At 39.2% G+C, this 25,882-nt stretch overlaps 1 protein-coding gene across 1 annotated transcript in view; it reads right to left on the bottom strand.

The window, feature by feature from the left end:
* Positions 1-6,751: 6,751 nt before the first annotated feature.
* The window catches only part of LOC135698120 (organic cation transporter protein), a 110,923-nt gene continuing 91,792 nt past the window's right edge, over positions 6,752-25,882 (bottom strand). Inside the window, exons 4-7 of the mRNA XM_065217996.1 lie at positions 9,022-9,214; positions 8,524-8,957; positions 8,112-8,460; positions 6,752-7,982 (exon numbers count right to left, since the gene is read on the bottom strand). Of these exons, the coding sequence (XP_065074068.1) occupies positions 7,784-7,982; positions 8,112-8,460; positions 8,524-8,957; positions 9,022-9,214 (1,175 nt within the window). The 3' untranslated portion in view covers positions 6,752-7,783. The remainder of the gene's footprint in view (positions 7,983-8,111; positions 8,461-8,523; positions 8,958-9,021; positions 9,215-25,882) is intronic.

The following is a 25,882-nucleotide window of genomic DNA, read 5'->3' as shown; positions in this document are numbered from 1 at the left end:
TTTGCTGATCGCTGAGTGAGTGAGTGAGTGAGTGAGTGAGTGAGTGAGTGAGTGAGTGTATGAAAAATCGTTGATTGTGACTCTCATGAAGTGAAATAAACAGGTTTAATATGTCAAACACATTCTTTGCAACCTCTTCTTGTATCTTACCTATTCAAAATATGATCATAGCATCTAATTATTTCATAATTTAAAAAAAAAAAACATTGTTTTCGCTGAAATGAGTATTTGCAACCTTGGATAGCCGAGGACTACACGCAGTCTCAAGCCATATATACGAAGTACATTGTGATCATAACCAAGTATACTCCTAAATACTAAGATACATTTGCATATTTTAATATATTTTAAACAAATTTTTGGTTTGGCCCATAAGGTTTTACATTGGTCTATTCTTTATTTAATTTTAGAAAAATGAGCTATCAATTTCAATCAACCATTTCCATTACAGTCGTAAATATATCATTGATGAATATGTGCGTATGTTTAAAATTGTTTTCCTTGCTAAAATGTGAATGTTGTAAAGTAGGGAATTTTTATTTTATGGCCCTTTACCGTACTACAAAAGTAAATTTGCAAACTCGCTTGCCTCCAACTTTTACTTTCTCCTGATTTACGATAAGACTCGGTTGTTAGGCACTTGTCGTTGTTGTGTTTTTGCTATTATCGCTTTCATTGATCAACAATCAACAACACATTTTCAGAACGCATCTCTTAATTTGTAATTCAAATGTATGCCCTAGATGTGCGTCAGCCAAAACGAAAAGCTTCAGCAAAATTTCGGCAATCTGTGTCAGTAGAGCGCAAATTTCGCACCCACCAGAACAAAGATTTCACTTTACGTTTTCCGTTCTATGCTAATCGTGTGTCGGTCGCTCCCGCCCAACGTCCGTCAGCAAACGCATTGATCACCACCACCAGAGTTACAGTTACGGCCATCAGATGCCATTTGGACACCTCTCGAATTCATACATATTAATTACCTAAATCATACATTAGTTTCGCTTATTAACCAAACCAAATGTGCAGTGTTCAGTAACCGAAACAGCGAGGCCTCTGTGTAAATTATACCTTTTGATTTAGAACAACTGCCTAAAATTAGCATAATGTTCATTGCTGTGACTAATCGCAGGAGGGTTAAAATTATGAATTCTCAATAATTCCGTTTTCTTTTAATGTATAACAGCAGAATGATTTGCTCACGAAATAATCCCATTTTCCAAGGAAATCAGTTGAAATGGGTAAATTATCCGCCAATAATGATAATGTCTGTACGAATCAGTAGGGGTTATGACATTATTTTCTGTGGCAAGATCTTGCTTTCTGCTGCTGACTTTATTGCACAATATCTATTACATTACGCCTACATCATGAGCACGTGGAAGAGATTCAACAAACTCGTTAAAATTATTCGGTAGCAATGGAATTAAATCGGTTCTTTTGAATTGCTCATTGGAAATATGAAATATTTTGCAGAGCTCTATTCAAATTTCAAACAGTTTTGAGTAGAAGCATTAGGTATGTTCCCGTACTTGGTTTTTTGCTTTTGGTATTAGTTGCTGCAAAGTACGGAAAGTACGGGAATATAACTTTGCTCTTTGCTGTACAGAATCTTACAGTACGGGAACAAACCTTATAGCATCCATGGCTACCATATATAGCATAGCACTGGTTTCGTTGAATCCGGTCCGGATCGCTTGTATTAGCAGTGCTCTGTATATGCGAGGTGTTAGTATGGTAAGCGCCAAAATGACGGCAATCTGCTAGACTCTATAGCGTATGGTTGTGTAGGGATGTCCATGTTTTCTATAAAATCAATATTTCTCAAACAAGTTTGGAGTAGTAATCGTATATTTAGAGATTCGCGGAAGCGGCCATCTTGAGCCAATCGAGTAGCGAGAACTGTCAAAATGTGAGCCAAACGATCATGTTTATCGTTTGCAAGAATGTTTCAGTTGAAAAGTATTGTAGTGGGGGTGAAATAAATTCAAACAAAAAGTTTATAAATTTAAAAATATATATCATGGCATTAAAATGTCTATGACACAAAAGAGTCTTTGATATTGTTGGTCAAAAGCATAATTTACGTTGGTAGGTTCCGAAACATTTTCATTTCTGCTGCTGAGTTCAGTAGGCATGGATGAACCGGATGTTTATGCAAGGAGCAGAATAATGTGTAGTGTTTATTTGCGACGTCAAATGGTTTTTACAAAACCTGCATTTGGTGCTGATGAACAGGGATAGCTTCAGGCAGCTTCAGAAGTTTCTCACCTTCTTTAGCAAAATACAATTGGGTGTGCACGAAGTGGTACTGGAAGAAGCATTAAATTTGAACTAGATACCTACTAGAAATAAATATCTTTGCAACGTACACTGCACAAACGTAAAGAATCCACTAGGTAAAAATCCGACGATATTCCGCAAAACTCCAGCGATTTTTTGCGAAGTTTAGCGTTTTTCGAAAACCAGAAAAAGTCACATTGTTACACTGGTTAGGGCAAAACTGTGGTTAGGACAAAACTTGACAATGCAGTTTATAATCAATAAATGTTATTCGAAATTTAAGGAAAAATAGTTCAGAATTTGAACAACGTAAACAAACAAACTCGTAGCGTAGACAACGATAAAGTCATGCACAAAGCTGCAACATGTTGCTCCGCAGCAAGTGTTGGCAGCTTTTGTAAACATAACAAATCACGTTGCCAAATCGTCTGCTAATATGTCCACGAATCTCTGTATATAGGATTACTAGTTTGGAAGCATAATTAGTGATGCCATTCATCCGGGGAGGAAATCAACACCTTTTTAACAACACCACACTTAAATGTTTTCGCCGAGAATTTATTTAGCTGAGATTTAGTAAACAGTTAGTAAGTTTTCTTTATTATGGAGGCTGGTGCGCCTCCGGCTTTAGTAAACAATTGTCGAGAATAAGCTAACAAATAACATTTTGCTTAGATATCAGCTAAAAACCAGATATTTTGCAGAGATATCAGCAAAAGTGAATGCCGAAGTAATCGACTGTTGGAGATTTTACGAGCATTTAAAAAAACTCTGTACAGGGATGTATTGTCCACTGTTTTGGCGATTTTATCTCACCAATTTTTCATCTGAGTTGTCGTTTTGATGATTGCTCCTTTACCATCAGTTTCCTCTTGATAATTCCGGAGTGATTTGAGATTTGGGCGTAATTGCATTTGTAAGCAAACACGTCAATCACCGATTTCTCGCGAATAAAAGCTCAATCTCGAAAACTAATAACGCTATGAGGTAGAGGAATGATTTCTCTATCATTTGGTATAGTTTGTTTGTGAGATTGAGCTTTAATTCAAGAAAAATCAGCAATTGACCTCTTTGTTTAGAATAACAATTACGCCCAAATCTCAAATCACTCCGGAATTGTCCTGTAGTTTTCAATGGCCCTGATCTGGGGACAATGGGACAATTGGTTTTCGGAACAAACTGGACTCCGTTGTCATTGTACCATTGTTGTACTTACCGGCTGTAGTGACAAATCGCAAGATCCGGTAGAAATGTCACCGGACCATGATGTGACTGGATGAAGGGTAGAATTCGCTTCTGGAGACATTGGGTTTTGTAAACCTCTGAGTTCATCATTTTCTCAGTAACGAAAACCTTTGTCTTCTGGCCGGAATTTCCTGCCATATCATATATTTGCGTGCGAATTTATCCACAAATACAAATTTTAATCTGCCAGAGACACCTCCTCGAGCCTTCACCTTGTAAAATTTTGGTCCTGAAAGCTGTCCAAAGTCGGCCTTTACATAGGTATCATCATCCATAATTATGCACCCACCGGAATTGGTCAGCAGGTTGTCATGCAGCTCTCGAGCACGGGTTCTAGCTACGGTATTCTGCTTGAGTGATCGATTTGGTTGCCTACTGGCGCGGTATGTCTGTAAGCCTTCGCGTCGGTAGCGAATTCGCTGCACTGTACTACGGGCGGCATCATACTTTTTACTCAAATCGCGATCAGACATTCCTGGGCTGCTTCTGATTGACCTCACGACCTTTCCATGGAGCTTACGGTTGGCAGTTCCACTCCGGCGTTTACTTTGAGGCCTCCGATTTGTCTTCAATGTTTCCTTGTACGTTTTGAGCACGCTACATACGGTGTTTCTAGGAAAATTCAATACTTTAGCCAGCTTGGACGCGGACCACGATGGGTTTTCCAGGTGACTGTGCACGATTTGTTTTCTACGCATGGTGACTGTCTACAAAACAAGAGCGTTTTATGAATTAAATAAATACACTGGTATTGTTATTGTTGTTGTCAACAAATAGACATCAAAAGCTTCCGAAAACGTCAAGCGCTGTAATAAGCAAAAGAGCTTGTTCCATTACTAAGGTTGTAAACAGGGGGTAAGTCACTCTGCCACCTTGTGTCCGTGCTTATTGTGTTTCTTCGGTGTTTTTGGGTGTCGGAAGGTGTTTCAGCGTGTCAACATAGTTGTCAAAACGAAAAATAAAGTTTTCTGGCAACCACTACATCTATAACAGCTGATTCCAATGTGATGTGTTTGCTGTTGATTGGAGAAAGGAAAACAATAAACAATGAATTTTCAGACTACTCCGGCCGAATTAGGTTTTGCACCGTCGGGGTTAACCTCAATCTGATGACAGTTCACTGGTACTGTTTACGTGGACTTAGTCGTTTTTTTCTTGGGTAGATTTTCTCGATAATTTTTCAGACTGCAGTGAGATGTAAACCACACTTCTGCATTGTCCACGAGCAACATCCTTTCACCGCGCTGTTCCTCGACAATTTTCAAGTTAAAATTTGGAAATTTTAGAATTTGTTTTTTTCGAAAAAAACGACTAAGTGCTTGTAAACAGTACCACTGAACTGTCAAAAAGGTTCAGCCGATTAACACTGAGTTCATTTATGACGTCACGCTGCAGTACCTAATTACGTTTTGCACCTAATTAGGTTCTGCAGCGTGACGTCACAAATGAACTCAGTGTTAAACGGCTGAACCTTTTTGACAGTTCAGTGGTACTGTTTACAAGCACTTAGTCGTTTTTTCGAAAAAATATATTTTAAAATTTCCGAATTTTAACTTGAAAATTGTTGAGGAAATGCGTGGTGAAAGGATGTTGCTCGTGGACATTGCAAAAGTGTGGTTTACAGCTCACTGCAATCTGAAAAATGATCCAGAAAATCTACCCAAGAAAAAATCGACTAAGTCCACGTAAACAGTACCACTGAACTGTCATCAGATTGAGGTTAACCTCGACGGTGCAAAACCTAATAGACGAGTGCACGGATGGATTTGAGTTCACTCACTCGACAAAAAGTGACACAACAGCGGGGCCCTGTTTACTAAAAATGAACACATGAATAATGCCCGCATAACATTTGAAAATGGATTATCATTTTTTCTAAACAACTTGCAAGGTCCTTTTCACAAGAACCGAAGTATGTTTACGTAAACCAAGAGCACTATCGGGAAGGGGAGAATTTCTGCTACCCGATGGTGTTGTTAATTTGCGTGGGCGTATTGGGTTCGCGAAAAGGGCTTAACAAGTTTTGTGTACAAAAGTTGATTGGCCCGTTTCAAATATTACGCAAGTATTATTCATGTGTTCATTTTTAGTAAACAGGGCCCCGCTGTTGTGTCACTTTTTGTCGAGCGAGTGAACTCAAATCCATCCGTGCACTCGTGCTGCGATACGGATGAACGTGGATCACGGTGGACCTAGAGTCGGTGTATAATGAGTCACGCCAAGAGTGAAGCCAAGTCTACCTATTGAACTGTCAAACCGGCTACCTATCGTACAAAGTAAACAAGCATTACGATGCTATGAAAGGTCCACGAAAGGTATTGCAATTAAATATAAAATATAATCGAAGAAATGATCATATACACGCAGTGAGCATTACATTTGTCATGCGATACGTTTTGTAATGATCAGTAATGACAATTTCTACTATTTTTCTTTAAGATAATTCGACAAAATCCCTGATATAATGATTTACTACAGCCGTTAATTTTTTTCCTCGCTAGAAGTCATTTGAAGTTGATGCAGAAGTCCTCTGTTGCCAAGTTAAAATAAAGGAAATCTTTCAAAAACCGTGATGCGAGTTCAACTGTTTTTCTCTTGGCGTGACTCATTATACACCGACTGTAGGTGGACCGAGCCAGAGAACAACACACACTGGATTTGCACGCGGGAATAGACGAGTGCACGGATGGAATTAAGTTCACTCGTTTGACAAAAAAGTGACACAACAGCGGGCCCTGTTTACGAAAAATGAACACATGATTAATGCTCACGTATTATTTGAAAAGGTCCTATCAACTGTTGTAAACAACTTGCTAGGTCCTTTTCACGAGAACCGAAGTACGCCCACGCAAACCAAGAGCACTATCGGGAAGGGGAGAATTTCCCCTACCCGATGATGTTGTTAGTTTGCGTTGGCGTATTCCGTTCGCACGAAAAAGGCTTAACAAGTTTTATGTACAAAAGATGATAGGCCCGTTGCAAATGTTACTCGAGTATTATTCATGTGTTCATTTTTAGTAAACATGAGTGAGTTTGTTGTAAACCTTACCTTCTGTAGCTTCCCAAATTGTAGCATTTCTAATAATTTCAAATTATCATAAATTATCATGAGCGCTAGTGATATGAAACATGCATGCCACATATTATCCTCAAGCCTCCATTAGCTTATGCTGACTCAAAACTTTTGCTTTCGGATTCTGTCTTGTCTTGGCAAACCCAAATCTTTTCGTAATCATTTATTTATTAATACACTTGAAACTGTCAATAACTACATTCGAAAGCCTAATGCCTTCGATTGTCTGTAGATTGTTTCTTCTGCGAATTGTCGCTTCAATTCCTCCAATCAAGCGATACAAATGATTTTAAATTACATAAATATTGAAATAAATTAAAAGAAAATCATTCTAGCTCCCGATCGCTATCTGAAAATTATTCAAACTCAATCGTTTTTCCAAACCGATTATCAGCACGGATACGAACACGTCAATATATTTGTTGCTTGTTGCGTATGAGCCTAAAATGTCTACAAAAATCTATAATCATACATTTAGATTAAAATACCTTTTCCCTTGCTCGTGAGCAAGCTGTCTCGATAATGTATGATTCCTACTAGAGCTAACACTAAATTCTAAAAACAATGCTACTGATGGAGTGAATATGCACTATCACACGTCTTGCACGACTTTTCTAACACAGATTGAGGAACTCCAATTGGGTTTGTAGTGCTGTAGTTGTGCCTTGCACATTTGTTGATGGTATCACTAATACTTTTGGCAAATTCGCTTCTGCTCTTCAATGTTATGGCTACAATTCTTCCTTGCGCATTCCCATTTAGGAACTCTAGTCACTTCTTCTCTGTTTTCTCACAGTTCCTGGATGGTCAACTTTTTTTGGCTTGAGGTCTTTTTTCTCTCCTTACAAACTATGATTAGGGTCGCAAGCTGGCGTTCGGTTCGATCTCTCAACCGTTCTTTCGCACTCACTAAAATCCGGCTCACAGCGTGCTTTTAAAATGGGTGTGAATAACATACGAGTACCTAAACTAATACATCATCCGATACGGTTGACTAGGTTGGGCTAATTCTGTCCCCGGGCGGGCGGCTCCGATTCTCCTCGCAGCAGCGTCGCAGAGGAAACAAAAGTCTATTAATTCTATCTCCTGTTTTGGCCTATTCGCTAAGAAATGTCCTCTGAGTGGATGCATTTATTATATAATAGATGCAATTGAGCATGGATTCATTTGAACGGGCGCTCGTCAGACACAGGCGGTCATCTGATCTGCACGCTGCTGGAGGGAACGCACCGAGACGCGCGACCGAATCGAACGGTTTAGCATGCTGGAGCGCAGCTCGCCACGCGTCGACGCCCGCAGCGAAGCACCAACCGAGGTCTTTGATGTGGCCCGGGTGAAACGCTCCACCGGAAGGTCGTCCACCTCGTCGTCGTTGATTTTCCTATAGATAGAACGAGGAAGAAACGGTTCGTTAGATGGTTTTGTGAATTGAAGCGTTGCACAGTTGCAAATTGGATTAGCAAGCATGCAGATTAGTAGGGGAGATTCCGTTTTCAAGAAAGTGACTCACTTGGCCAAGCACGGGAAATCCCAGATCTTCTGCCCACGTCCGAATTCTTCTCCATCTGCCAGCGTTTGTGGCAGATCGTGTCCAAGTGTTTCGGGCAGCATCAGCGAGAGGAGCCCTCCGAAGATTCCCAGGACTCCCAGCACAATCAGCGGCAACGAAGGCGAAATGTGCGATAGATATACGACGAATGGAGCGACAATACTGGCCACGTAACCCATAATGTGAATAAATGCCACACCTTGAGCGCGGACCACGGTGGGAAGCAACTCGGCAGCATACTGTAGACCAATGTTGTAGGAGATGTTGACACTGAAGCGACCCAGGATGGCCAGGGTAGCAGAAAGAGCACCTGTAACGAGATAATAATGAGTAACCACCACAGATCTTGGAACGAATCACGGCACAAACTTACCAACTGGTACGGTAGTAGCAAGCAAGCTGAACACTCCGCTGGCCACCATCGTTCCGCAGGCCAACCAACGGCGTCCCCAGCGATCCAGGGTTAGAGTGAGGAACGTATCGGCCGGCAGCTCGGTGGCGGCAGCAACGGTGAACGTAAAGAACAGATCCAAACCAAGCGATCCGACGTTACGCACGTGCCCGTCGAATACCAGCGAGATGGCCATCCAGATGGCAATCAGCAGAATGGTTATGTTGCGAAGGCGTGGCGTCTTGAACAGGTCCAACACAGAGTAGCTACTGTTGGCGGCTTCTTCCTCCTGCAAGCGGACGCAGCTTTCACTGAAATCCTGATATACCTTGGGGTCAACGGTCTTCTTGTTGATCTTCTCGAACTTCTTCAGGATGGTGATAGCTTGGTCCACTTTGCCCTGCGAGACGAGCCATCTGAAAGGGGGGGGGGGGAGTGGTTAGAAACGGTACTTGAACAGGTATTGCTTTAGCTACTAACCTTGCAGATTCGGGGACGAGCCACGGCGTGAGGATGGCCAGGGCCAGAGGAGCGGAAGTGACAATGGCAAAGAGCTTCCAGTTGGCAAGGTAGTAGGCGATCCAAGGGAGGGCGCACGAAGCGGTGGTGAAGAACAGGGCGATGGACATGTTTGCCACGAAGGTTCGCCATTTCGGGCCAACGTACTCCAGAACTGGAAAGATAAGAAAGAAAGCGGTTAATCGTAGCGCTATTTCGTTATCGAGGGCTGTCAATAGGATTTAGGTTTGGTATATTGTAGGACAGTTTTTCTCAATCTTTTGAACTATCACACATAACATATGTGGAACTCGATCATAAAAAGTCAACCCCATTTCAGTGATTTCAAGTGGTATAGTAGGATATTGATCTGTCAAACTGATTATACCAGCTTTAAATTGAGAAAGGAAATCAAGGGGGTAGTCAATTCTAATAAAATATTTCTAACGTGGTTTATAATTCTATGTCTTCTTAGCGCTCTTGAACTCATGTCTTTGTATTGCCATAATAACTTACGTTCTTTATTTATAATTATATAGCTTTACTTTAATTATAAATTATCGTTTGCATAAAAAGGAAACATTTTTCGAAGGTGTTTTAAGCGATGACCTGCCACTTTAAAAACGTAATTTTAAGCTGCCATGTGTTAACTGTTTACAATTCAATTTTGAATGCGATACGTATTGCTTTTCTGTAATTATGACCAAAAATTTGAGAAACTCCAATCGAATACTTGTTTATTTCTTTAAATTTGCGTGAGTAATTGTTTCCATTTGCTTTCTCAATGATAAACTTAGATAACAAATGTATGCACCATTTTTTTTTTGTTGGAATCAATTACATCAAACTTTGAATTCATTTCATAACGTAGGAGGAAAAATACGGCCGCACAAATTAGGAGTTTGATGCATAGAGTTTAAAGCAGCAACATTTTACAACAAGTGTCCTGGTTTATACATATAAGTATTGAAAATCTTAAGAAGCTGTGGAAGTTCTACCGCCAGTATAAAAAAAGCTGAATACTGAAAAAAAAACATAGTGTGCATTGAGAAATTGAATTATATTTGCCTTGTTCATTTGATAGCTGTAGTGGAACTTCTTCTTCTTGGAATTAATAGGTAAAACAGACATAAATCTCTTGATATTGTGGAAAATATGCAGTGTTTTGAGCTGACCTTGCATCTTTCAATTCACAAGAATTTTGCAAGAAGGATGACAAACGAAATCGAGCGCTTATCGATACCTGTAATACCCAAGGTTTCACCCCTTTCTATGTTTCTCAATTGCGTAAAATTGAATGTTTCTAAATCCTTTGATAAGCCCCCTGTTCCCTAGAGCTAGTCTAAAAACGAATGGCCGCATTACCGTGACAACTAGCGTTTTCGGTCACTCTGTACACAGCAAACAATTATTTTTAATATCACATCAAAGTGGATGCACTTCAATCGTGTCGAAAATATGGTGTAATATTATTTGCCAAAAAGGACAAAATTATCATTAATACAGTACATGATCTGACATTACGTTGCTTCTACTGCATTTGACAATTTGTATGGCTATAAAAATTACATAAGATTTTCGACATGATTGAAGTGCATCCTCTTGGATGTAATATTAAAATTTATTTTTTGATGTGTTACTTTTTACTCCTATCGTAAAATCCTATAAGCAAACGTCTGTCTGTGCGAGAAACATGTTAGACATTACCTTACCCTTTTCACTCCAGTGAAATATCTCATATCAAGAGCCACATGTGAAAAGGGCATACTAGCTTTTTGTAAACAAACCTTTGTATGCTCTTTTCTCGCCAACCGAGGATCGCCCACGCAAACCAACAACATCATCGGGAAGGGGAAAGGTTCCCCTACCCGCTAATGTTAATGGTTTGCGTTGATGTCATATGGGTGGCGAGAAAAGGGCATAAGAAGGTTTGTTTACAAAAAGTTTGTATGCCCTTTTCTCGTGTTGTTCTTGATATGATCCTGTTAAGGTGATTCCTTTTAGAGTCCACAAATGGCTATACATTCACATCCACTTCGAATTTTCAATTACACACATCTCGGAAATTAATGCCCAATTTCTTCTGAAATTCTACTTCATGTATGCTGCAGTACAGCAAACGTGGAGTAACAGTTTCATTGTGGTAGGTATCGTAGAAGCTGATATTTGTTCACTTAAAGTTTCGAAGTGGTTACGAGAATAAGGATCTCACAGCGAAACACCTTAATCTTTGCATGAAGAGGCGGTGGCTCGCTGGTGCCATGGTGGAGTGAAGAGATAAGACAAAATCCGCTAGGCTTCGGGATTTACCATAGGAGTAAAGAGTTAAAAAGCCACCGTCAACGTTAATACTTATACGTTGTTTCAAAACTACTCAAATTTGGGTAGTATCCTCCCAGATCGATCACAACTGAACCTACTTAAAAATGGGTAAACTATTTTGGGAGTGACAAGCTGACACATGAGCAACGTTGGCATGGATCCGACCGACGTTGTTCAATTGTTAACCTGTCACTCCCAACATAGTTGACCCATTTTTTGATCGATTCAGTTTTGACAATTTCAGTTTTACTCAAATTTGGGTAGTTTTCAAACAGCGTGCACTGAGCATGCATCCAAATATATTGTATTTTTTCGTAAGGGCCAATTTCACAAACGTAAACACTGACTTTTCACGAATTTCCTCAGAATGAAAACTCGCTCAAGTAAGCCACCGCGATGCTTGTGTGTAGGGAAAATTCCCATAGCTGGTAGAATTGCTTGGTTACATGGATTTACTTTGAATTACAAGATATTTACGAAAAAACCATTGCTGAAGTTTCCGACATTGGCCAATATGAAGACTCAGTGTCAAATCACGAAAATTTAATTTTGACAGATCGATGTCCAACTATACCAGTTATATCACTGAGGAAACACAAAAAAGGGGTAAACTATTAGTCAGCAGTTTTGCATGAAGTTCCACATATGTTATGTGACTATTATCAAGTTTGGATTAATACTATTTTTATAGGTCCCCAATATAGACTTGAATTGCAAATTCTGGATTTAGAAACAATTGCAAGATCGCAGAACAAAAAACTACAAGGCACAGCCCTATGGGCTTGTACGCAATGGTGACGAAGGACTAAGTGGTCTTATATAATAAATCTTATTTGTTAAGTGCAGTAGGAGCTTGTGCTTTGTGTAGGAATAGGCATTTGAGCGGGGTTATCTCTGTTTATACTCTTTAGTATGACGCGTGGGCTGCAGCTCGCTGCTTACAGGCAGCCTTTTGTTGTGTACTGGAGAACAATGTTCAACGCCACGTGCCGAAAGCACTGCTGCTCCTGCTGCTGATGTCGGCGACCGGACACCACCACACACGGTGATTGGAACTGAATCCGATCAGCGGTTGAGGCCAGCCTTGATAGCTAAATAAGTGCTTGCGGGGAGCCTTTCGTTGTGTACTGGAGAACACCACCACTCATCACGCGGTGATTGAACAAACACCGTTGGTAAGACTGGTTGGAATTCAACTTTGAAATCTGTGTTTCGCAGGCAATCAGTGATAATTTTAACTATCATAGCAACAGTTGCACATTCGTGTAATTTTCATTAGTAACATTTTGAAAAATGATAAAATTTTAAAGATGCGTTGAAATTTTTCTGATCGATTGGTGATAAAATTATTGAAATTGGTCCAGGGGGAGCTGAGTTATTAAGGTTCAAAATCTTTCATAATTTTGTTACATGTTCCATTTTCGGTTTTCACAAAGTGTACCCCCATATAGAAATCACAGACGTAGTCCTACTTCAAAAGGTAACATTTCAGACTTAACCAAATTGACATGACTCTGGGGCTTTGTTAAATATTGAAGACGCCAGAATATAAAAAAAAACTAATAAAAAAGGTTTAAAAATCCCAAACATAAAAAAAATCAGATCTTGGACTTGGAGAAGAATAATCAAGATCCTAGAAATGAAATGTATTTTTCAAGATTCTAACACCTCAAAAAATCACATTTTTAGAAAAGTAACTACACCACCGGCGCCACGATATCTCACGTTCTATCTATGGAAAAATAGTGATCCAGGAAATTTAAAGATGTGGAGTCGAATGCGATGACGTAATTCCGAAGAGCGTCGAAGAAAGTTGGAGAAGTTTTGCAATTTTTTTCAGCAAACTGAACCTGGTACGAATTCCTCGTTGCTATTTCCCTGGCTATGATAAGCAGGGCTACCAAACATTGGAGCTCCATACCTTTGTAGACGCGGGCCTGTCCGCGTAACCGACCGCTGACAGCCACGGCGCGCGCTGGTAGCGTCGAAGTCGAAGGTAGCACCATTGAAGCCACTATCGGTTCCGCGCAAATCAACTGATGAAGTCTATAGTCAACACATCCATTCGATGGAATTCCAGAAAAGGTATATCTGGACTGATTCAGATACCGTGCTGTCATGGATAAGATCATACGCAAGAAGGTATGTCGCAGTGAGAATCGGAGAAATCTTGGAGGATACAAACGTGCAAGAATGGCCACACGTTCCGTCAAAACTCAACGTTGCTGATGACGACACGAATTGGAAGGGATTTCCTGATTTGTGTGCATCCAATCGATATTTTGCAGGTCCAGAATTCCTATACGAACCTGAAGACCAGTGGCCGCTGCAGAATGTGAATTTCATCGAGATACCTGAAGAATTTCGTGCAGTTCACGTCGATAGGGAAATCGTTGACACGAGCCTAATCGATTGCAGTCGGTTCTCGAAATGGGAACGTCTGTGGGAAGATGTCGTGGATTCGAAGGTGAAGTGGGAGTACCGGCTGTGAGTTTGGACCAAGATTACATCAGGTAATGCGTACACTTTCTGGGACACCCTATGTATATCAGTTAAATGGAAACAGTTACCGGAAACAGTTTGGAACTGAGCAAAAACGTAATCATAGTTCAAGTTGCCATACGCCGTTCTCCAAATCTATTAATTAATTAGTGAATACATGTAATTATCACTTTGTATTGGCAATATGTGAAGTATAAAATTCTACCTATGCAGTGATAATTAGATACAATAAACCCACGATTTGTATTTTGATTAGCCAACCTGTCAAATGAGATTAATAAGCACTCGATTTCAACCAAAACAAGGAAGTCCATTAAAGCTAACACGTAAGCAAGTGGGTGGTACAATTCACAGTGTGGATGGAAGGGTCCTTGCCACTATTAATTATATGCAATCAGTGGTCTGTTGCTGCACCTACGCTAAATCACAGTTTGAGTTCCTTGTTCTGTGTACTATCGGTGCGTGTTCGAGAAGAAAAAAAACTAGTTCGAGAGTCAGTGAGATACAATTTGCCATCCTTGGGTTTAATATCGCTATTAGGTTATAGCTATAGAATAGTAGTATCTTGAGGTGCGAAAAACTGAACTTTCCCTTGAAAATGAACACATTGCTCACATCCACGTTCATTAAACTGCCTGGATGCTGAGAGTGATCAATTCTGAACACACTTGCTTGCTGCCGCGAGTTCTGCTGGTTATTGATATATTACTTTATTGACCAATCAATAGTAGCAAACTGCAAACGGCATCGCATCGGTTGGCAACTTGCCTTTCTTGGGATATGGTTCCTCGTGGGTAAGTGTGTTAAATTCATGGCATTCACGTGCCAAACCAACCAAACAAACGTTGTTGACGCCGCCGCAAGCCAGGAAGTGTAAGCACTTGTATTTGCTGCATTATTAGCAGCAGGTGCCCTTTACCAGCGGAGCACATTGGAGCAATAAAATTATGTTGTTTTTTTTTCTGCTGCATACCACGTCTTCGGCAATTCAAGCAGATATTTGCAATACTTTGGTAGAACAAGTTGCTAACATAGTACGTTTTTTTTCTTCTTCTATCTAATGCAACAGACGGAAGCACATCGTAACTTGAAATCTTTGCATATCTTCGAACGAATGATTGGCAGTCGGCCGGTAACCTGTCATGATCGGTTGGAATCGGTTGAAAATTCTGTTCCGTGCTCTTCCGTATAGCGGCGTTTTAAAAACTCGATCAAGATGTAGAATAGCAATTGATCCGTAGATTTAAATCATTCGCATTCATGTGTCACATTGAGTCGTGCTACGTTCTAATTAAAATATCAAACATATATAGCTTTTATAATAATGATTGATGATGAAGATAAGCACTAATCATGATTTTTCTTTATCGCTTAAAATCTTAATCATAATCATTGGAATTGAATAATCATTCATCTGTAAAGCAAATACTCACATCACGCAGCACTGCTTTTATGATTTCCCTAAAACCACGTTACGATTCGTTTCTTCATTCTATTTAAATTAAATTCTATTTAAAACTCACATGAGCTTTCCTGAGAATTCCAGCGCAATTCAGCCCAGATAAATATTATCAAATTCCTTAAAAAAAATAAAATCTATCAGATGATTTTGACTTAATACCTTACCCAATACTCCAACTCCGTAGTACTTATAAGGGTGTCACTAATTCGGTGACCTCTCGTTGAGTAAGTACTACATCAACATTTCCTTTCATATCCCTCCCAAGTAACATTTTAAGTTTTATGAAATACTACAAAGCAACTATAAAACAACATTCATAAAACTCTTATCAAGGCTATTTTGTCATTCATACATCCACCAAAACCTCATTAAGACTAGAATATGTCTAGTTGGCCCACCCTGGAGAAGGTTCTGAAGGGTGTATTCTCGAAGCTCTTCAAGCTTGATTTACTGCAAAAAGTTGTATGACGAACGCATTGAGAACCATTTGAAAGCTACAACAAAAGCTATTTAGCAATAATAAAAACCCTTTCCGAGCCATTTCTCCTAGCTACTTGCTAAATCCACTAAAGCTTGCTTCATTTAGAATTGGAACAAACTTTTGCTCATATTGTGGTGCTCCTGGTGGACGGATTTGGAAGTTCTTGGCGCCCACGTGTCGGGAATTTTGTCAGCTTCACGTATGTATTTTTGACATTCCGCAAATTGACTGTACTTTGTAAACAATCAACATGGAAGCCGAAAGAAGGGAAAAAATTGTGCACAGTTATTTGGAAAATCCATTGTGGTCTGCATCTAGGCTAGCTAAACAGCTGAAATTCTCCAGAAATACCGTATGGCGCGTTATCAAACGGTATAAGGAAACATTGACGACGATTCGGAAGCCTCAAGCCAATCGTCGGAGTGGAACTGTCGACCGGAAACTGCGTGGTAAGATTAAGAGGAATCCCAATCTGTCGGACCGTGATTTGGCCAGAAATTTCGGTGCTGCCAATAGTACCGTGAGGAGAACTCGACTCCGGGAAGGAATCAAGTCGTATCGAGCTAGCAAACAGCCAAATCGGACCATAAAACAGAATAGTGTGGCCAAAATCCGTGCGCGGAAGCTATACGACCAGGTGCTGACCAAGTTCGACGGGTGTCTTCTGATGGACGATGAAACCTATGTCAAGGCTGACTTCGGGCAAATCCCAGGTCAAAAATTTTACTTGGCAACGGCTCGGGGGGATGTTCCAGCCAAATTTAAATTTGTTTTTGCCGACAAATTTGCACGAAAATTTATGATTTGGCAGGGCATTTGCAGCTGTGGCAAAAAAAACGAAAGTTTTCGTTACAAATAAGACAATGACGTCGGAACTATACCAAAAAGAGTGTCTCCAAAAACGAATTTTGCCGTTCATTCGATCCCACGACCACCCCGTAATGTTTTGGCCAGATTTGGCAAGCTGTCATTACAGCAAAGTCGTTCAAGAATGGTATGCAGAGAAAGGGGTCCAGTTTGTTCCGAAAAACCTTAACCCACCCAACTGCCCCCAGTTCCGCCCTATTGAGAAATACTGGGCAATCATGAAGAGGAGACTCAAGGCAAAGGGAAAGGTTGTCAAAGACATCAATCAGATGAAGACCTGGTGGAATAAGATAGCTAAAACGATGGACGAAGAAGGTGTGCGCCGGCTAATGAGCCGTGTACAGGAAAAAATCGAGAATTCCTTCGAAACCGTGACGAATAATTTTATCCGTATTTTTTCTTAAAAGTATGAAGAAAACGCTACATTTGTATAAAAAAAGATCTTGAATTCAATAATAAATAACTGAAATACAGGCAATTGTTTTTGTTCCAATTCTATCTGAAGCAAGCTTTAGTAAAGCATCAATCAAGATAGAAGAGGATTTATGAATCCGATCGTATCAAAATAATTAAAATAGAAACTGACGGTATAAAAATCTTGTTAAATATCCAACTTTATTACAATAGTTCTCATTAAGTGGCCTAGTTTTAAGTGCCTTATTAAATTATATGTGAAATCTACGTGAAAACATCGAAAAATATAAGTGCGCCCTCGTAAAACGTCGATTTGACTAATTATTTTAAATTAAAAAAAAAAATAAATTATTCTTCAGATCGAGCTAGGCCGAGATTGTTTTTTTTTATGATTTTCGCATTTAAATGTTAACTTATTGCTAAATTTACCAAAATATAGGTAAATTCAAGGAAATATAATCGAAGATTGTAAAAACAAGCAAACTAATTGTAACATGGTGGTGGCATAAAAGTTGATTTTCATGGGTCATTTGTGAAAAAGTTGTTTTGCTTTCAAGAAATCCTTAACAAATTCATAAGGTTTTAAAATGGCTTTTATGAAGAAAACTTGCAGGCTGAATTGTATTTCTCTAAAGCCATTTTGCTTGATCCGAACCCGTTCCGATTTATGGCAGCATTTATGGAGGCAAAGCTGCCTGCAAAAAGTTAAACGTTAAAGTTTGTTTATCTTTCGATATTTAGTTGCGCTGTGGGATCCAGTGTTCTTCCAGGCGGTTTTCTCCCGATACGATTGGGAGCAGTTACTCAGATAGTTTGTTTTGCATAATTTCGGATTTCGAACAGCTGGAAGCGCAATCGTTCCCGAAAAAGATCCCCTTCTTCCGGATGGTTACAGAAGTGCACCATCCAACGATGCAGGGATGTACGCTTGAATGAAATTTGCGAAGAGTTGATTCTTTCGCCGAATAAAATCGCTGCTATGGATCGGAAACCAGCTATTCTCCGGTAATTAACAGTTGCAGTGGTTTGCTGCCGGTTGTTATTTCGATTGTCATCTATACGCAAGATCTGGAGAAGGCTGGTATGTTTTTCAACATTCGACAATGTTTTATGAATTCGAGGGCCACGCTCACTTTACTCTTATCCACGAGATGGTTTAGCAACTAACATTTTCAGCTTTATAAGCCAACTTTTCCAGCGTTGTGCTGTAAAGTTGCTGAAACAAAGCTGCAGATACAGCTACAAGCAGAAGCTAGCAAAATATTTTTGAAGAGCGTTTACTCAACTTTTTCACAACCACTATTCAATTTGTCAGTCGCACTGAATAACAGCAGCCAATAAACGCTAATGTCACTTCTATGCAAATATTAATCAACTTTAAACTGGTAGCTGCAAAACAAAGCTAACAAAGTGAATATATTACTCATTTGATGGCTTCTATACAACCAACCACTCTTGCTGAATGACATAAACATCAAAAGTGCTTTTTCAACAACTAAACAACCTGTACTCAGCTAATAAACTGTGTTAGTGCTACTTCGGAAGCATTTTTACAGTCAACTAGGTTTATTTTTAGACGTGTGCAGTTTTACAGCTTTTACTCTGCTCCTTTACAAAGCTGAAGTAAGTGATTCATGAAAAGTGATTCATGTGCTCTTTTATAAAGCCTCTATTCAACGATATTATTGTAGAAAGTCATGTATATTTGTTTAAAGGGTGATACGGTCAAAATTTGGTCAAGGGAAAACGCGTGTAAATCGGTGAAATCGTTTATTTAAAAAATCAAATTAAATTTCTTTTTCAAGTTCAATTAGTATAACATTCAGGAAAAATATTCAGTTAGGCTTCCGCTTTTCCAAATCCGAATTGCCGGGCCTTACGCTTGACCCCTGCCATCAGATTTTGTACAGCCACCTTGTCCACCTTCTTCGCCGCAGAAAGCCAGTTTGCCTTGAACTGCTGCTCGCCCTTAGCAGTTTTTTTGGTCTTCTTTAGGTTCCGCTTGACAATAGCCCAGTATTTCTCAATTGGGCGGAGCTCTGGCGTGTTGGGAGGGTTCTTGTCCTTGGGAACCACCTGCACGTTGTTGGCGGCGTACCACTCCATGGCCTTTTTACCGTAATGGCAAGATGCCAAATCCGGCCAAAACAGTACGGAACAACCGTGTTTCTTCAGGAAAGGCAGCAGACGTTTATTCAAACACTCTTTCACGTAAATTTCTTGGTTGACAGTCCCGGAAGCTGTGAAAATGCTGCTTTTCAAGCCACAGGTACAGATGGCTTGCCAAACCAGATATTTCTTTGCGAACTTTGACAGTTTCATGTGCTTGAAAACATCTGCTACCTTTCCCCTTCCTTTTGCCGTATAAAACTCCTGTCCCGGAAGCTGCTTGTAGTCGGCTTTGACGTAGGTTTCGTCGTCCATTACCACGCAGTCAAACTTCGTCAGCATCGTCGTGTACAGCCTCCGGGATCGCGCTTTGGCCGTCGTATTTTGTTTATCATCGCGATTTGGAGTCACTACCTTCTTGTAAGTCGATAGTCCGGCTCATTTTTTGGCTCGATGCACGGTTGTAGACGATACACCCAGCTTATTTGCGGCATCTCGGAGAGAGAGGTTAGGGTTTCTCTTGAAACTACTGGCAACTCTCTTTGTCGTCTCAGCGGCTTCCGGTTTTCGATTTCCCCCCGATCCAGACTTCCTGGCTGTCGACAAACATTCCCCAAACACTTTAATTACATTTGTAACGGTTGATTTGGCAACTTTTAGCGATTTTGCCAACTTTGCGTGCGAGTAGCTCGGATTTTCGCGATGCGCGAGCAAAATTTTGATACGCTGCTCTTCTTGCTTGGACGGCATTTTGACAACTGAAGAGTGAATTCCAAAATCAAAATAGGAGCAACATTCTACACACACACACCTTCAAAATGAGGGGTGTTCAGGTTTTTTAAATGCAAAATTGAAAGAAATACGTCAAGTTGATATTGACCAAATTTTGACCGTATCACCCTTTACGTCACTTCAAAGTGTTGGCGTAGCGAAGTTGGTAGTGTCAAGGTTTCCCAACTAACCATTTTCGCAATGTAAACGCTTTACTCATTTCATTTATACAGCCTCAAGCTGTATTCAAATGTTACACGATATGAGGAAACCTTTACTCAACCTCTTTACAAGCAAATCTGGCGAACTTAGTCAGCTACTTATGGCTGTTGGGACAGTTAGATCAAGCTCTTATTGCATTTCCATTTACGCTTCTAAACAGCTGTTATCCTGCGGTTTAGTTGTGTGCTTACTTGAAAGGCGCTTATTCAACCTTTTTCCGGTTATCCAATAATCACTACACAGCATTCTGTTGAAGCCGGGTTAAATATTGTTTACGCTTTTTTTGTTGGAGGAATAAATTGAGTTTATTTTGCTGTGAGAATCAAATTAATCGAAATTAGTTATTAGCACACCACCAAATTATTTACCCTGCACCGGAACCTGGAATCGAACTCGAGACGACTGTATTGGCAACCCAACTAACATTTTCAGCTTTAAAAGCCAACTTTTCCAGCGTTGTGCTGTAAAGTTGCTGAAACAAAGCTGCAGATACAGCTACAAGCAGAAGCTAGCAAAATATTTTTGAAGAGCGTTTACTCAACTTTTTCACAACCATTATTCAATTTGTCAGTCGCACTGAATAACAGCAGCCAATAAACGCTAATGTCACATTTCTATGCAAAGTAATATGTCACTTTAGCAAAGTAATTGGGAAGTTTATGATGCCCTTTAAAAAGCCCTAAAAGCAACAATAAATGCTTTTTGCTCTAATGCAAAACCTAATGGTTTTATGATTGCTTTTATAATTATAGAACACGTTTATAAACTATTTTATCAAGACACTAATAAACAATTGCTAATGACTTTTATGCTTGAATTACAGAGCAGTTTTAAGGAGGGATTGAGACTGCTTTAAAATTATTTTTCTTTCAGTGTTCTGAAAAACTCAAAAACTCAAATCTCATGCATGAGTTCATGCGCCTATGAGTTTTACCTTGCAAAATTCAACGTCGCAAAAATCACCGATGAGTATTCAGGTTTAAAAATTCATTGCTTTATATTTTGGCGTTATTCATTGCTATTACTATTGTTTGTGCATCAGGGGTTGTAAAACTAACACAACATGCAAAACAAGACAGTTTTTGACTTTCTTGCCAGACTATAAAAGGTTTTTAAAACAGCAAAAAGCTGAATTACTAATCAGGAATGTTTTACACTTTGAAATGCTGTATTTATACTAAATGGATTGTTCATTGTCGTTATAAAACCATCATAAATCAGAGTGGATGCCAAATGGTTACTGAATTGTTACTTGTTACTATATAGTTACGGTAAATATATAATATGGGCACACAAAAGGAAAAGTTCGCAAGTCATTGTGAGCTTCGCGAACTTTTCCTGTAGATTGTTTAGATACCCGTTTTTTTTCAGTTTTTACACAAGGGAAAATAGAACTAGGGTTGGACGTTTGTTTTTTTCCGTGGAGTTTTTATTTATTTATAATCGGTTGCTGATCTGGCCATAACCAGACCCAGGAGACAATTTCTAGTTCCTCATTCTAAGTCCCTATTATTTGCCGCTGAGAAGCTGTTCCGAAGCAAAGTAGAACCTCCACGAGGCGTCTAATCATTCGTCCCATCATCAGTTCCATCATTCACCTTTTTGTGGTTCGTTACTGGTATAAGATCTACCACCGAACCCTAGTCGTGACAACTTCAAACTAGGGAATCAGGATTTTACTTGTTACTTTTTATGACTTGATAATAGTGACAAGACTCGGGTAGTGACCACCGCACGCTATGTCTCAAGGCACTTTTTTTTGCAACTTTCATGTACCTCAGTTTATTCATCACAGGAAGTTAGAATGGATCCTAACAACCAAATCAGTGATGGTTTTGAAATATTTCATCTTGGGCTTTTTTGAGAAAAAGTATTTTGAAGTATACTTAGTCGTTTATGAAGGCGTATATGGACTACTGACGATACAAAACTGTTACGGATCGAAACAAATACAGCGAATATGATTGTTGGAGATGAAAGTAGTCAAAATACTTCGTTTCAATGGTACAGTAAGATTTCCTTTTCGGTACCGTAAGATATCGTAACTTTGTCATGATCTCATAATATTTAAAATGATAAAATAATTATACAATAGTTTATTCTCTAAATTTACTATAATTATCAATTCCATCTGTTTCATCCATTCTTATCAATGCTTACATTAAAATCTAAAGAGAATGATAAAAAACATGGAGCTGTCAAGATAAGGAGATTACTTCAAATAAGCACTACTATACGAATCCACCGCTTTCATCAAATTTTTGTCGTATCTGAAATTATTTTCCACTGCTTTATAGATACTCCATGTTTGTTTGAAAATTGCTGCAGCAGCCACAGATTTTTAAGCATTATTGGGATCATTATTGGTCGCGTTGCCTTTCGTCATAGCTGATTTGAGACCGGACTGGATAGCTTGACGGTCGGTATGTCTCATACGTTTAGCCAATTTTAGCGTATGTAACATAACAAACATATAGTGTAAAGTTATGTACATACTGACCTTATTAACACTCGGATTAACATCTTTCTTAAAGCTGAGTAAATCTTCGTGAGAGATTTTTTACCTGATTGTTTTAAATTCAAGCCCACTGGTCTTCCAGCGACGTTTAAAAAACTAACCACGGCTAGGTTTTTGCTTGCTAACTCTATAATGCTTTTGGCAACAAAGTGATCCTTACTTTCATCTGCCAACTCGGAGCGATTCTGAAGTTTCCAATTTTCACTACATGCATGACGTTCCCCAGGTTCTCTGCGTCAGAAATGATTTCAAGGGGTAGGTCACTCAGCACATAGTGTCGAAATTAGATTCTGCACAGCTTTGACACATCCATCGGCACAATCTCGTAGGCATTGTATTGTTGTAAATAAATTGGGAGCATTGACGGACAACTGTCATTGAAGTTGTTCACAACATTACGTGCTGTTTACTGTATATTAAGGAAAGTCCTCTAATTGAATATACCAGAGGAACTCAGACCAGCAGGTCACTTCTCGGTTCACTTATAGATCTAAATACAAAATGTAGGTTCTATACTGGGCTCAAAAGAAAGAGGCAGTTGAACAGTACCCATTAGTACCCTTAATTCAAATAATGCTGTAACTCACACACAACAAATTACAGAAGTCATATTCATTATCCTCTTCTATAGTCGGTCTCCAACAACGTTCCCAACCGGTTCCAACTCTTTCCAACCGCTGAATGACCGTTTTTTTCACATCACGAAAAACTAAGTTTCTAGTCTGCCTTTGAGCGCATTTTAAAACCCTAAAACACATGACTTTTATTATCCTATGAACACAAAACATCACAATTTCACACACCCGCCTCTTTCCGCGGATCATCCGATTTATCCTTGCGATTTCAAACCAAAACATTCAAGGCGTCAGAAATACCGGGTTACCGGGATGGGTATTTTACAAACAACCGCAGCTTACTCTATGACCGGCACAATCGGCACACTGACAAAAAACATGACCCAAGATTGGTGTGCGGAGGGACCTACCCCTTGCATGATTTACACATTTTTATGAATTGGTTTTTTTATGTGGTACTTTTTTCTTATAAATATCTACACACTCGCATGATTCGACAGTCAACATGGTTTGAACGTCTTGTTAACATCTTTTTCTGGATACCTAAACTCACTGGGCAAGAGCAGCTAACATCATGTGAGTTTCATTCCTGTATTATCGGCATTATCTGTTAACCGATTTTCAAACAACTTCGTCATAGGTTCCAAAAATTCAAACTAATTTTCTATCCCTCAGGGTTGTAAATGCCACCTTCGTCACCAGCTGAGTACGGGACACCAACATTTCAGATACCTACTAATTCTTTTATTGAACTCCGATAAAAATCTTTCAACGAACGTCGCTACTAATGTGGCGTGATTTTTTTTTTTTGCAAAATCGCTTTTTCAAAGCACAACAAGCGAACTCTCTATTTTCTGCGAGAGATTCAAAAAATACTCGAAACAGGCAGAAAATCAATGCCTACTATGATTACGTGGCTGTCTTGGACTGTCCTGCTCGTTTATTTATCTTTTACTCTTATGAGGGCAGAGAAATTAAACAAGAAGTTGTTCTAGCAACAAATATTAATTGATTTTGCGCAAAGTCGACGTAATCAATACGCATCTTGCTTGAGAGTCAAAGAGAACTCTTTAATGCCATTTGGATTAATTCAATCAACTTTTGAACCTGATTTAACTGCATTTGTTCAATTCGCAATAGTTTTGTATCGTCAATAGTCCAATATACGCCTTCGTTGTAAACTTCAAAACACCTTTTCTCAAAAAACCCAAGATGAAATATTTTCAAACCATCACAGAATTGATTGTTAGGAACATCCTGTGAAGAAAAAACTGAGGTACATGAATGTTGCAAAAAAAGTGCCTTCAAAAAAAAGCGTGCACCGCGTCGTTATGCATTTCTATATTTTATATTTCAAATCAAAAATATTGTTTATGCTTATAGATTTCACATAATCCTTTTCCCTTTGTTCTTCTCCTTTTCCTTTCTCTCTTCTCTTTTCAGAAAGCGAGTCATGGCGCTAAAGCCATAAGTCATAAAAGGCTAGGACAAGAGTTAGTGCTCATGCCCCAGCCGTCAGAAAAAAATAGAGCATCACTTAACTTTGATGCTTTCAACAACCAACCAATCACATAATTACCAAAATCGAAACGTACGGTACGAGATGTCCACGTTTCATCTATTTATTGGATTCTGAAGCATCGTGTTTAAATCTTCGATTTAAACAGGCCCGATGTTTTCTAAATCATCTTGCCCCTTAAATGCTGCACAGTAGGCCTGGCCGTTTTGATATGTGTGACGCATCTTCGATGTGAAACATATATCAAATAGACAAGAAAAATGATGTTTGTATATATATCATATTCCAGGATGCTTTCAAGAACTGGATGTGTTGGTGTTAGATTAGATTATATTAGATTAGAAGGGAAGACAGAACTAGGGTTCCTTCCTCCTTTTCCTTTCTCCTACGGACTTTTATTCCATTTTTTTTTTCTTTTCAGAAAGCGAGTCATGGCGCTAAATATAACCATGAGCCGTATAGGGCTACGAAAAGAACTAGTGCTCATGTCCCAACCACTCGAGGAAAATGGAGCATCATTTGACTTTTTTAGATTAGATGCTCCCAACGACCAATCATTTATATCAACGGAACCTACGGTACGAGATGTCCACGTTTCATCCATTTATTGGATTCTGAAGCATCGTGTTTAAATCTTTGATTTAAACAGGCCCGATGTTTCCTTAAATGCTGCACAGTAGGCCTGGCCGTTTTGATATATTTTGTGCATCTCGGATGTACAAAATATACCAAATAGACAAGAAAAAGGATGGAGGTATATCTATCATTTTCCAGGATGCTTTCATGAACTGGCTGTGTTGGTGTTGGGTTAGATTAGATTAGATTAGAAGTACCTTGGTATTACATATCTCTAGAATCTATTCTAAAATTTGTTCAAATCTGCTTTGGAAAAAAAGTTCTTTTAATAGTTCTTCAAAGTAATTGTATCCTGAAAATCTAGTCCATTCCAAGGGTCTTTAGATTTTTTAAAGAGAGGAAGAAGCACATTTTTTTCGATTTGGCATCGAAGTTCACGAGTTTATCTCGGCGATATAGAATTTCCGGTATTTTCCGATTATACCCTGATTATTTTATTTTGCAG

The sequence above is a fragment of the Ochlerotatus camptorhynchus genome, unplaced genomic scaffold (assembly GCF_037179485.1).
Source record: "Ochlerotatus camptorhynchus isolate MF236.1 unplaced genomic scaffold, CSIRO-AGI_Acam_v1.1 ptg000082l, whole genome shotgun sequence".
Classification (NCBI taxonomy): Eukaryota; Metazoa; Arthropoda; class Insecta; order Diptera; family Culicidae; genus Ochlerotatus; species Ochlerotatus camptorhynchus.
Note: the sequence above shows the minus strand (reverse complement) of the source record. Positions and strands in the feature narration are given on the sequence as shown.